We start from the raw sequence: 13,626 nt of genomic DNA on the forward strand, positions 1-13,626 counted from the left end.
ATAGGATGACATCAACAGGTTACTATAGAGACTAATGATAGGATGACATCAACAGGTTACTATAGAGACTGACGATAGGATGACATCAACAGGTTACTATAGAGACTCTGATGACAGGATGACATCAACGGGTTACTATAGAGACTCTGATGATAGGATGACATCAACAGGTTACTATATAGACTGATGATAGGATGACATCAACAGGTTACTATAGAGACTCTGATGACAGGATGACATCAACGGGTTACTATAGAGACTCTGATGATAGGATGACATCAACGGGTTACTATAGAGACTGACGATAGGATGATATCAACAGGTTACTATAGAGACTGATGACAGGATGACATCAACGGGTTACTATAGAGACTCTGATGATAGGATGACATCAACGGGTTACTATAGAGACTGACGATAGGATGATATCAACAGGTTACTATAGAGACTGATGATAGGATGATATCAACAGGTTACTATAGAGACTGACGATAGGATGATATCAACAGGTTACTATAGAGACTGATATCAACAGGTTACTATAGAGACTGATGATAGGATGATATCAACAGGTTACTATAGAGACTCTGATGATAGGATGACATCAACGGGTTACTATAGACTCTGATGACAGGATGACATCAACGGGTTACTATAGAGACTCTGATGATAGGATGACATCAACAGGTTACTATAGAGACTCTGATGATAGGATGACATCAACAGGTTACTATAGAGACTCTGATGTTTAGGGAGTGTGTCCTTATTAACAATGTGTGTTTAGGGAGTGTGTCCTAAGAAACTATTTTACCTTTATTTAACTAGGCAAGTCAGTTAAGAACAAATTCTTGTTTTCAATGACGGCCTAGGAACATTAGGTTAACTGCAATGTTCAGGGGCAGATCGACAGATTTTTAACTTGTCAGCTCAGGGATTCGATCTTGCAACTTTTCGGTTACTAGTCCAACGCTCTAACCACTAGGCTACCTGCGCCCAGATCACATTGTGCGCTTGGGGTCCACTGACGAGCTAGTGAACCGTGTGACACAGATTAAGACAAATAGCACAGAGCCCCATTCCTTAATGGGGCTCTATTTCTGTTACAGCACAGAGAAATGGTGGCTGTAGGGGAGCAGAAAATGACCCATGGGCTGTATGTTTGCCCCCCTGAGGGTCAGAAGTGAGGTAACGACCGACCAACGCTGTGTTTGGTGTTGTTTGGAGTGATGTTAGATCGATGATGCTGCCTGGGGAAGAGTTGGGAGCCTCAGGGCTTTGGGAGCTCAAGGCGATTCCGGATAGGAGGGTTACAACAGCACACCCCATACTGGTGTGTCTTATGGCAGAGATACCGCTGGCAACCACAGGGCGGACGCAGCCTGGTCACACCTGAACAAACAACCAGACTGTCCGTCACCTCTGGACACAGGGAAATGTGAGAGGGAGATTTGAAGGAAGAGTGAAGCAGGGTGAAGGAAAATAGGATTTATCAAGACAGGAAATAACAAACATCGACTGAGGTGGAATAGGACCAAGGCTAGTCAACTGAGGTGGAATAGAATCAGGGCTCAAGGCCTCTGTTCGGAGAGAAATAGCATCCTCTAGACTAGAGTCAAGGTGTTCAATCTTATCCACAAAGGGCTGTACGGAACGCTGTAAAAGAAAATGCATCCTTCCTCCCTCCCTTTCTTGAAGTAATCATTAATCGCACCTGATTGGATAGGTGAAAGCCAATGTACATAGTGGGAGATTTTGCATTCACCTATCCAATAGTGTTCGATCAGTTATTATGCCAGTAAACAAATGATTGAAGGATGGAAGGAATGTGGTGAGGAAGAAAGAACTCCAACGCTGGTCAGGACAGTGTCTCACCTCTGGTTCCTCTGGCAGGGGCTGGGGGAGCAGGGGTCACTGCTGCGGCAGTGGCCAAACACAAACTGGTCGTCTTTGAAGTCCATGCAGCGGGCCACACAGGCACTAGGGTAGGTGCGGCCGTTACGGGCACACACTGGCACAAAACGGTCAGGGCAGCCACACGGAAGCCCTATAGAGAGAGATAGAGAGAGTAACAGGTCTGAGGCCAAACCACACGGGAGCCCTATTAGAGAGAGATAGAGAGAGTAACTGGTCTGAGGCCAAACCACACGACTAACAACATTGGACAGTTTATGGAAGACAAAGTCTTCACTATATCATCCTGGAATATCCAAGGCCTGAGGTCATCTGCCTTTGGCCTAAAGAGCAGGAACCTGGACTTCACCAAAGAAATCAGAAATACAGACATTGTCATCCTGCAAGAAACCTGGTATAGAGGAGACGGACCCACTGGTTGCCCTCTAGGTTACAGAGAGCTAGTAGTCCCATCCACCAAATTACCAGATGTGAAACAGGGAAGAGACTCAGGGTGTATGCTAATTTGGTATAGAGCAGACCTTAGTCACTCCATTAAATTAATCAAAACAGGAACATTTTACATTTGGCTTGAAATTTAAAAGGAAATTATCTCAACAGAGAAAAATGTCCTCCTGTGTGCTACCTATATCCCCCCACTAGAATTCCCATACTTTAATGAAGACAGCTTCTCCATCCTGGAAGGGGAAATCGATCATTTCCAGGCCCAGGGACATGTACTAGTCTATGGCGACCTAAATTCCAGAACTCGACAAGAGCCTGACACCCTCAGCACACAGGGGGACAAACACCTACCTGGAGGTGACAGCATTCCCTCCCCCATATGCCCCCCTAGACACAACTACGACAAAATAAGCAACATAGTGGGTCACAACTCCTGCAGCTCTGTCGCACGCTAGGCATGTACATGTAGGTACACCTATAGCTCATCTCTTCGCAGTAGTACTGTAGACTACTTTATCACTGACCTCAACCCAGAGTCTTTCAGAGCGTTCACAGTCAACCCACTCACACCCCTATCAGTTCACAGCAAAATCACAGTCTACTTGAACAGAGCAATACTCAATCATGAGGCATCAAAGCAAAAGGAACTGAATAACATTAAGAAATGCTATAGATCGAAGGAAAGTAATTAGGCAACAACAAATTCAATCCCTTTTTGGACAACTTCCTAGACAAAATATTTCACTGTAATGGTGAAGGTGTAAACTTGGCAGTAGAAATCAGCTTCCCTATCAAATCAAAACATTTCAAGCAGACAACCTAAGAAAATTAACAACATTGACAAATGGTTTGATGAAGAATGCAATAACTTAAGAAAGAAATTGAGAAACCTATCCAACCAAAAACATAGAGACCCAGAGAACAAACAGCAAAAACATAGACATGATCCAATACCAATCTTAGAATCAACTATTAACTTATTGGTGACAGGGGGCAGTATTTTCACATCCGGATGAAATGCATGCCCAGATTCAACTGCCTGCTACTCATCCCCAGAAGATAAGATATGCATATAATTAGTAGATTAGATTAGATAGAACTAAAACTGTTTGAATCATGTCTGTGAGTATAACAGAACTTATTTAGCAGGCGAAACCCCGAGGTCAAACCATTCAGATTGTTTTTTTGAGGTCACTCTCTTTTCAATGGGATTTCATTGGGAATCCAGATTTCTAAGGGACCTTCTTGCAGTTCCTATTGCTTCCACTGGATATCAACAGTCTTTAGAAATTGGTTGAGGTTTTTCCTTTGTGTAATGAAGAAGTACGGCCATCTTGAACAAGGGTCACTTGAAGTGTACTGTTAGATAGAGGTACGTGACCAGAAAGCTACAGTTTGTTTTCTTCCTGTATTGAACACAGATCATCCCGTCTTCAATTTGATCGATTATGTAAGTAAAAAAAAAAACTAAAGTTGTATTACAAAAGTAGTTTGAAATGTTTTGGCAAAGTACAGGTAACTTTTGAGATATTTTGTAGTCATGTTGCGCAAGTTGGAACCGGTGTTTTTCTGGATCAAACGCTCCAAATAAATTTTTAAAAAAGGACCATTTGTGATGTTTATGGGACATATTGGAGTGCCAACAAAAGAAGCTCATCAAAGGTAAGGCATGAATTATATTTTTTATTTCTGCGTTTTGTGTCGCGCCTGCGGGTTTGAAATATGCTATTCTCTCTTTGTTTACAGGGGTGCTATCCTCAGATAATAGCATCGTTTGCTTTCGCTGAAAAGCCTTTTTGAAATCTGACATGTTGGCTGGATTCACAGCAAGTGTCGCTTTAATTTGCTATCTTGCATGCGTGATTTAATGAAAGTTAGATTTTTATAGTAATTTATTTGAATTTGGCGCTCTGCATTTTCCCTGGCTTTTGGCCAGGTGGGACGCATCCCACATATCCCAGAGAGGTTAAAGACTACCAGAACCCTCTGGATTCTCCTAATTACATTGAATTAACTACAGGACAAAATACAAATCCTCCAACCCAAAAAGGCCTGTGGGGTTGATGGTATCCTAAATTAAATGATAAAATATACAGACCACAAATTCCAATTGGCTATACTAAAACTCTTTAACATCCTCCTTAGCTCTTGCATCTTCCCCAATATTAGGAACCAAGGACTGATCACCCCAATCCACAAAAGTGGAGATACATTTTACTCCAATAAGTACCGTGGGATATTTGTCAACAGCAACCAGGGAAACTCCTCTGCATCATCATTAACAGCAGACTCGTACATTTCCTCAGTGAAAACAATGTGGCTTTTTAACAAATTACCATACGACAGACCACGTATTCACCCTGCACACCCTAAATGAAAAACAAACAAACCAAAACAAAGGCATGGTCTTCTCATGCTTTGTAGATTTCAAAAAAGCCTTTGAGGGTCTGCTATACAAATTGATGGAAAGTGGTGTTGGGAGAAAAACATACGACATTATCAAATCCATGTACACAAACAATAAGTGTGCGGTTAAAATTGGCAAAAAACATGCACATTTCTTTCCACAGGGCTGTGGGGTGAGACGGGGATGCAGCTTAAGCCCCACACTCTTCAACCTATACATTAACGAATTGGCGAGGGCACTAGAACAGTCTGCAACACCCTACTAGAATCTGACGTCAAATGTCTACTGTTTGCTGATTGGACACAAAAAACGATACATACCTCTGTGAACCATCTGGGAGACAAGGAAAGGGCCTTAAATGCCATCAAAAGCAACATAAAATTGGACCTACCAATTAGGATCTGGCTAAAAAATACTTACTGTATATAGTTATAGAACCCAATGCCCATTGCCCTTTATGGTTGTCAGGTCTGGGGTCCGCTCATCAACCAAGAATTCACAAAATTGGACAAACACCAAATTGAGACTCTGCATGCATAATTCTGCAAAAATATCCTCAGTGTACAACGTAACACACCAAATAATGCATTCAGAGCAGAATTAGGCCGATACCCACTAATTATCAAAATCCAGAAAATAGCCATTCAATTCTACAACCACCTAAAAGGAAGTGATTCCCAATCCTTCCATAACAAAGCCATCACCTACAGAGAAATGAACCTGGAGAAGAGTCCCCCCTAAGCAAGCTGGTCCTGGGGACAGCAACACAATTAGGCCCAACCAAATCATGAGAAAACAAAAAGATAATTCCCTGACACATTGGAAACAACTGAGAAAACTAGAATGCTTATTTGGCCCTAAACAGAGAGTACACAGAATATCTGACCACTGTGACTGACCCAAACTTAAGAAAAGCTTTGACAATGTACAGACTCAGTGGGCATAGCCTTGCTATTGAGAAAGGCCGCCATAGGCAGACCTGGCTCTCAAGAGAAGACAGGCTATGTGCACACTGCCCACAAAATGAGGTGGAAACTAAGCTGCACTTTCTAACCTCCTGCCAAATGTATGACCATATTAGAGACATATATTTCCCTTAGATTACACAGACACACAAATAATAGATAAACTCCCATATCTACTGGGTGAAATACCACAGTGTGACATCACAGAAGCAAGATTTGTGACCTGTTGCCACAACAAAAGGTCAACCAGTGAAGAACAAACACCACTGTACTGTAAATACAACCCATATTTATGTTGATTTATTTTCCCTTTTGTACTTTAACTATTTGCACGTAGTTACAACACTGTACATGTTTTATTGTTTATTTCACTTTTGTTTATTATATATTTCACTTGCTTTGGCAATGTTAACATAAGCTTCCCATGCCAATACAGCCCTTAAATTGAGAGAGATTATGAAGGGTGAGAAATGTTTCAGAATCAGGGAGGGGGAAAAAAATAAAGAAAAATAGTACTGTGCATCAATATTTCAACCCTCAAATACACACACACACGCACACACGCACGCACGCACACACACACAGGAGCGGACACGCACACACACACACACACACACGCACACGCACACACAGGAGCACACACACACACACACACACACACACACAGGAGCGGACACGCACACACACACACACACACACACACACACACAGGAGCGGACACGCACACACAGGAGCGGACACGCACACACACACACATGCAGGAGCGGACACGCGCACACACACACACACGCACACACACACACAGGAGCGGACACGCACACCAACACACACCTGTGAATAGGCGACGGTCCTCGTCTGAACTTTCAGCACTCAGGCACTGGCGGGTGGAGCAGATGGTTTCTCCAGCAAAGCAGGAGCAGGGGTGGCAGTCCACCCTGAATGACGACCCGTGGTCTGTGGGACAAGGACACATCATCCCCGTGTGAGACCCTGTCTGATTTAATTGGTTATATGGCTGTCAATGTAACTGTTATCTGACACTTTCAATCTTCCCGTCCACAGCAACTCCAGCAGCTGATAAGACTTGTAACTATGGGATCTGGGTCACGACACCAATGTAACTGATCAGGTATTGATCCTGAGATGTAACTGATCAGGTATTGATCCTGAGATGTAACTGATCAGGTATTGATCCTGAGATGTATCTGATCAGGTATTGATCCTGAGATGTATCTGATCAGGTATTGATCCTGGGATGTAACTGATCAGGTATTGATCCTGGGATGTGAGACCCTGATCGGGTATTTGATCCTGGGATGTAATATGGCTGATCCTGGGATGTAACTGTTATCTGACACTTGTAACAGATCGGGTATTGATCCACAGCAGACTCCAGGTATTGCTGATAAGACTTGTAACAGATCAGGTATTGATCCTGGGATGTAACAGATCAGGTATTGATCCTGGGATGTAACTGATCAGGTATTGATCCTGGGATGTAACTGATCAGGTATTGATCCTGGGATGTAACTGATCAGGTATTGATCCTGGGATGTAACTGATCAGGTATTGATCCTGGGATGTAACTGATCAGGTATTGATCCTGGGATGTAACTGATCAGGTATTGATCCTGGGATGTAACTGATCGGGTATTGATCCTGGGATGTAACTGATCGGGTATTGATCCTGGGATGTAACTGATCGGGTATTGATCCTGAGATGTAACAGATCAGGTATTGATCCTGGGATGTAACAGATCAGGTATTGATCCTGGGATGTAACTGATCAGGTATTGATCCTGGGATGTAACTGATCAGGTATTGATCCTGGGATGTAACAGATCAGGTATTGATCCTGGGATGTAACAGATCAGGTATTGATCCTGGGATGTAACAGATCAGGTATTGATCCTGGGATGTAACAGATCAGGTATTGATCCTGGGATGTAACAGATCAGGTATTGATCCTGGGATGTAACTGATCAGGTATTGATCCTGGGATGTAACGGATCGGGTATTGATCCTGAGATGTAACAGATCAGGTATTGATCCTGGGATGTAACAGATCAGGTATTGATCCTGGGATGTAACAGATCAGGTATTGATCCTGGGATGTAACAGATCAGGTATTGATCCTGGGATGTAACAGATCAGGTATTGATCCTGGGATGTAACTGATCAGGTATTGATCCTGGGATGTAACAGATCAGGTATTGATCCTGGGATGTAACAGATCAGGTATTGATCCTGGGATGTAACAGATCAGGTATTGATCCTGGGATGTAACAGATCAGGTAAGGCCTAAATGTCTTATCCCCCTTTGGAATGGAGCGAAAACAACCGGAAAAGCAAAAACAATAAACTGATTTAGATTTAAACAAATGAAGTTTCAAATCTGTAACAAGAAACAATTAGACAGGAGAAAAGTAGCAAAAATAAAACCTATATATGAAGAAAAAAAAGTGTTATTCTTCTATGTAGATGTGATGAACTGGGAGGCAGCATCACAGAGAGACAAGGCTATGTGGAGAGAAAGTGTGTGGAGAGACTTGTGTGTGTTAGTGTGTGCGTGCGTGTGTGTGCGAGAAAGAGAGTTCCTAACCTCCTGCCAAATGTATGACCAAATTAGAGACACATATTGATTTGTGACCTGTTGCCACGAGAAAAGGGCAACTAGTGAAGAACAAACACCATTGTAAATACAACCCATATTTATGCTTATTTATTTTCCCTTTTGTACTTTAACCATTTGTACATCGTTACAAATTGTATATATATATATAATATGATATTTGTAATATCTTTATTCTTTTGGAACTTCTGTGAGTGTCATGTTTACTGTTCATTTTTATTGTTCATTTCACTTTTGTTTATTATCTACTTCACTTGCTTTGGCAATGTTAACATATGTCTCCCATGCCAATAAAGCCCCTTGAATTGAATGTGAGCGAGAGAGGCACTCTGGCAGCAGGCTCCTTTCAAGTCACAGTAGTTACATTGAGGGTGGGCCAGAGGGAGACCGCGGGAAGGAAATACCAGTGTGTGGTTGGTTAGTTAATTTTTTTCTAACTGTAGCGTTGCCGTGCTGCTAGGGGAAGAGGAAGCGATGTTTACACCACAGGAAGCATTTAACAACCAGGCACAACAACACCAAGGACTCATGCACAGAGAGGGTTCTCTCTCTCTCTCTCTCTCTCTCTGCGCATGCTGTCTAAAACCTCTGTGAAAACCAGGTGGGTGCTACACACTGCTGGTGAAGAGGGCAGCGTACTTTTTCTCTGGCCCCCCACAACGCAGGTCTTGGAGGTGTCGATGCAGGGCATCTCGGCACAGTTATCCAGCCTGCCACTCTGTCCGCAGGTACAAACCTCGAAGCAGCCCGCATGGCCATTACGCATGGGCACCTGGATACGGGCATCCACGTGGACCAGGAACTCTGAGGCCTCACCCAGTTTACAGCCTGACACACACACACACACACACACACACACACACACAGAGAACGCAGTCGTCACACACACACACACACACACACACACCACACACACACAGAGAACACAGTCGTCACACACACACACACACACAGAGAACACAGTCACACACACACACACACGCACACACACACACACACACACACACACACACACACGCACACACACACACATAACACAGTCGTTACACACACACACAGAGAACAGTCGTCATAAGTCTACACATACAGTGGACATAGGCTCCCCCTAGGGCTACAGGGAGGTACTGCAAGTTCTAGTATACTGTACCAGGCACACAGAAGTAAGGCAGGCAATCCTGTCCAGGCTGGCAGCCCTTCCTGTTCACCTCACACAGCTGGTTGCTGGGACAGGGGTTGGGGTTACACGGGTGGATGACCTCCTCAATGATATTACCCAGGTTGCTAGGAGCTGGAGTGAGGATGGAGAAGAACAACATGTTAAGACTCTGACAATGAGAAAAGGTCTAAGAATCATATTTCCTCCTTGTAGCATTACACTTCTTGTACGTGTAAACAACATTCAATGAAACGACTTCAGCCAAAGAAAATGCAAGAACGAACCACCTCATTGTTTCAATAAGATGTAAATTGGTAATGGTAAGACACACACACACACACACACACGCGGACACGCACACACACGCACACACACACACACACACACGGACACGCGCACACACACACACGTTACCACTCACTGAGATATCTCTCCAGGGGGATGCAGCGTTCAGGGTCGTCTATGGGGGACAGGATCTCACAGATGCGCTCGGCCGTCTGTCCTTCATAGAAGCGTCTGCGGTCACCACACTGTGTCAGGATGTCCACACAGTCCGACCTGAAGTGGTTTAGACAGAAGATACAGGGTTAGATCCCAACGTTCCAAACTGTTTCAAAATGTCTGAAAGCAATATTTGAATAAAGCCTGTCAGCTGGAATCACATTGACCAGTCCTCCACATACAGAACCAGTCAAAAGCCCTGTTTCGTAAAATACCAAGTCCATATTATGGCAAGAACAGCTCCAATAACCAAAGAGCATCATTACTTTAAGACAATCTGCTAAATTTCAAGGAGAGTGATGGAGTGCTTCATCAGGTGACCTGGCCTCCACAATCACCTGACCTCAACCCAATTGAGATGGTTTGGGATGAGTTGGACTGCAGAGATGAAGGAAAAGCAGCCAACAAGTGCTCAGCATATGTGGGAACTCCTTCAAGACTGTTGGAAAAGCATTCCAGGTGAACCTGATTGAGAGAATGCCAAGAGTGTGCAAAATCTGTCATCAAGGCAAATGTTGGCTACTTGGAAGAATCCAAATTTTATTTTGATTTGTTTAACACTTTTTTGGTTACTACATGATTCCATATGTGCTATTTTAATGTCTTCACTATTATTCTATAACGTAGGAAATAGTAAAAATAAAGAAAATCCCTTGAATTAGTAAGCGTGTACAAACTTTAGACTGGTACTGTACATTGGCTGTTACAGCCCTGAGGGCTAGCCTACAGTACAGGTAAACATCGCTAACACACTAACTACTTCATTCAGCCTGACAAAAGCCCAGCTGTAATTACTCTCAGTGGAAAAAACTCCAGTCAAAAGATCTGCTGATAAATGACCTGAGGTGCAGTAGTGAGTCAAGCCTTGCAGAAAGCACAACATCCTCCCTGGGATTGGTATGTCTATGTGTTGTCATGTCTGAGAGACCAACTGTATTTGGTTCATGTAGTTTTTAGGTTCCAGCTGGGTCTTCGGGCGGTCGTTTCCCGAGGGATGCTTTTTACTGTGACCACGGGATTCTACTGCAGGTGAAGGTGGGATGATGTATGTACTTATTTCACTTTATTACCTTTATCTAACCAGGTCGGTGATTGAGGAAACAGTCTATTTTACAGTAACGTCCTGTAAAGGCAGGATGAATGGTACAGCAATAGCAGCAGAACCACATTAAGCCTACACCTTGACTAAAAATCACTTTCAATAGAGAATCTCTATTGGACATAGGCTTAATCTCTGCGAAACTAGCTCAAAGTCAGACTAAATACTTGAACCTTTTACTGCAGTGGGCTAAATCAGGTTCACACAGAGTGTTTCTTGGTAGTCTTAAACAAATCTGCTTTGATACAAAAGTTTACACCTCACACACATGGATATGGGCTTAAACAAAGAAGACACCTGTACCATGTCAGATATAGAGTTAAAATATATTCCATGTTGAGTTTACCTCCCAATAATACATTTTATATACATCACAGGAGACTGAAATATAACACAAACCATTTGACATTGACACATCGGATATTCGGGAATAAAAAATGTTTAGGAAATTATGACAAATATGAATAACATTCCACCTATGAGGTCACGAGGTCGTTTGACTGCAGAAAAGGGAAGAAATAACAGAATGAAAAGATTAGCTACGTACTTGCAGATGACACTGCCACGGGACTTGCTGTAGCAGGGTTTGATCTGCAGGGCGCAGGCCACAGCCTTCCACATCTCCGGACGACACTTCCTGATGTCCAGGACGGGGATGTTCATAAAGGGCATCTTGATCGTCCCATTGGACCACAGCTTGATGTCATTCATGGCGCCTTGGTCTGATTGGACGTTACAGCTACGGAACAGCTCTGTGGGCCTAGAGTTAATATGACAAGAGAGAGAGACATGATAGAATTAGCAGGTGTACTCAATAGCTATGTACCTATCAACAGTGATAGAAATGTGCACACGACAGAAACCCAAATGGAGTCGAATGAAGATTGCAGTGTGGAACATGTATAATTTCTCCCCTTTGTCACATGACTTGTGTTATAGCTTCGACAAAAGCTTTAGACAGGAAGTGATCATGGTTCGAAGTTCAGAAGGGGAAAAACAAACAAAAACAGAAAAAACAAGAAAACTACCAAACACTTTGAAACTATAATAACAATCTCAGTAATGATATCAGATATGTTGTTCTAGCTTTGACTGATACGTGGTTGTTTATCTACTTCAGTTGAATGACCCTCAGTCACTCTGGAGAACAGAGTCGGCTAAATAACAAACATGGAAACGGAATCCCACGTGGACACAGAGTGAATCTTACTACAGAAACTCCTAGTACACTAAAATACTACACACAACACTGTCTCTGTCTGTCTAATGAGACACAACACTGTCTCTATCTGTCTAATGAGACAAAACTGTCTCTCTCTGTCTAGTGAGACACAACACTGTCTCTCTCTGTCTAATGAGACACAACACTGTCTCTATCTGTCTAATGAGACACAAAACTGTCTCTGTCTAATGAGACACAACACTGTCTCTGTCTGTCTAATGAGACACAACACTGTCTCTATCTGTCTAATGAGACACAACACTGTTTCTGTCTGTCTAATGAGACACAACACTGTCTCTATCTGTCTAATGAGACACAAAACTGTCTCTATATGTCTAATGAGACACAACACTGTCTCTATCTGTCTAATGAGACACAAAACTGTCTCTCTGTCTAATGAGACACAACACTGTCTCTGTCTGTCTAATGAGACACAACACTGTCTCTGTCTGTCTAATGAGACACAACACTGTCTCTGTCTGTCTAATGAGACACAACACTGTTTCTGTCTGTCTAATGAGACACAACACTGTTTCTGTCTGTCTAATGAGACACAACACTGTCTCTGTCTGTCTAATGAGACACAACACTGTCTCTATCTGTCTAATGAGACACAACACTGTCTCTATCTGTCTAATGAGACAAAACTGTCTCTCTCTGTCTAGTGAGACACAACACTGTCTCTCTCTGTCTAATGAGACACAACACTGTCTCTATCTGTCTAATGAGACACAACACTGTCTCTATCTGTCTAATGAGACACAACACTGTCTCTGTCTAATGAGACACAACACTGTCTCTGTCTAATGAGACACAACACTGTCTCTGTCTGTCTAATGAGACACAAAACTGTCTCTATATGTCTAATGAGACACAACACTGTCTCTATCTGTCTAATGAGACACAAAACTGTCTCTCTCTGTCTAATGAGACACAAAACTGTCTCTCTCTGTCTAATGAGACACAACACTGTCTCTGTCTGTCTAATGAGACACAACACTGTTTCTGTCTGTCTAATGAGACACAACACTGTTTCTGTCTGTCTAATGAGACACAACACTGTCTCTGTCTGTCTAATGAGACACAACACTGTCTCTATCTGTCTAATGAGACAACACTGTCTCTCTGTCTAATGAGACACAACACTGTCTCTGTCTAATGAGACACAACACTGTCTCTGTCTGTCTAATGAGACACAACACTGTCTCTATCTGTCTAATGAGACACAACACTGTTTCTGTCTGTCTAATGAGACACTGTCTCTATCTGTCTAACAACACTGTCTCTAT

At 42.8% G+C, this 13,626-nt stretch overlaps 1 protein-coding gene across 1 annotated transcript in view; it reads right to left on the minus strand.

The window, feature by feature from the left end:
* Positions 1 to 13,626, minus strand: part of LOC112216466 (reversion-inducing cysteine-rich protein with Kazal motifs) — a 90,732-nt gene that overhangs the window by 17,659 nt on the left and 59,447 nt on the right. Inside the window, exons 11-16 of the mRNA XM_042298731.1 lie at positions 11,663 to 11,875; positions 9,937 to 10,073; positions 9,507 to 9,647; positions 8,999 to 9,187; positions 6,559 to 6,681; positions 1,873 to 2,044 (exon numbers count right to left, since the gene is read on the minus strand). Coding sequence (XP_042154665.1) covers positions 1,873 to 2,044; positions 6,559 to 6,681; positions 8,999 to 9,187; positions 9,507 to 9,647; positions 9,937 to 10,073; positions 11,663 to 11,875 — 975 coding nt within the window. The remainder of the gene's footprint in view (positions 1 to 1,872; positions 2,045 to 6,558; positions 6,682 to 8,998; positions 9,188 to 9,506; positions 9,648 to 9,936; positions 10,074 to 11,662; positions 11,876 to 13,626) is intronic.

This window comes from Oncorhynchus tshawytscha, linkage group LG16, assembly GCF_018296145.1.
Source record: "Oncorhynchus tshawytscha isolate Ot180627B linkage group LG16, Otsh_v2.0, whole genome shotgun sequence".
Classification (NCBI taxonomy): domain Eukaryota; kingdom Metazoa; phylum Chordata; class Actinopteri; order Salmoniformes; family Salmonidae; genus Oncorhynchus; species Oncorhynchus tshawytscha.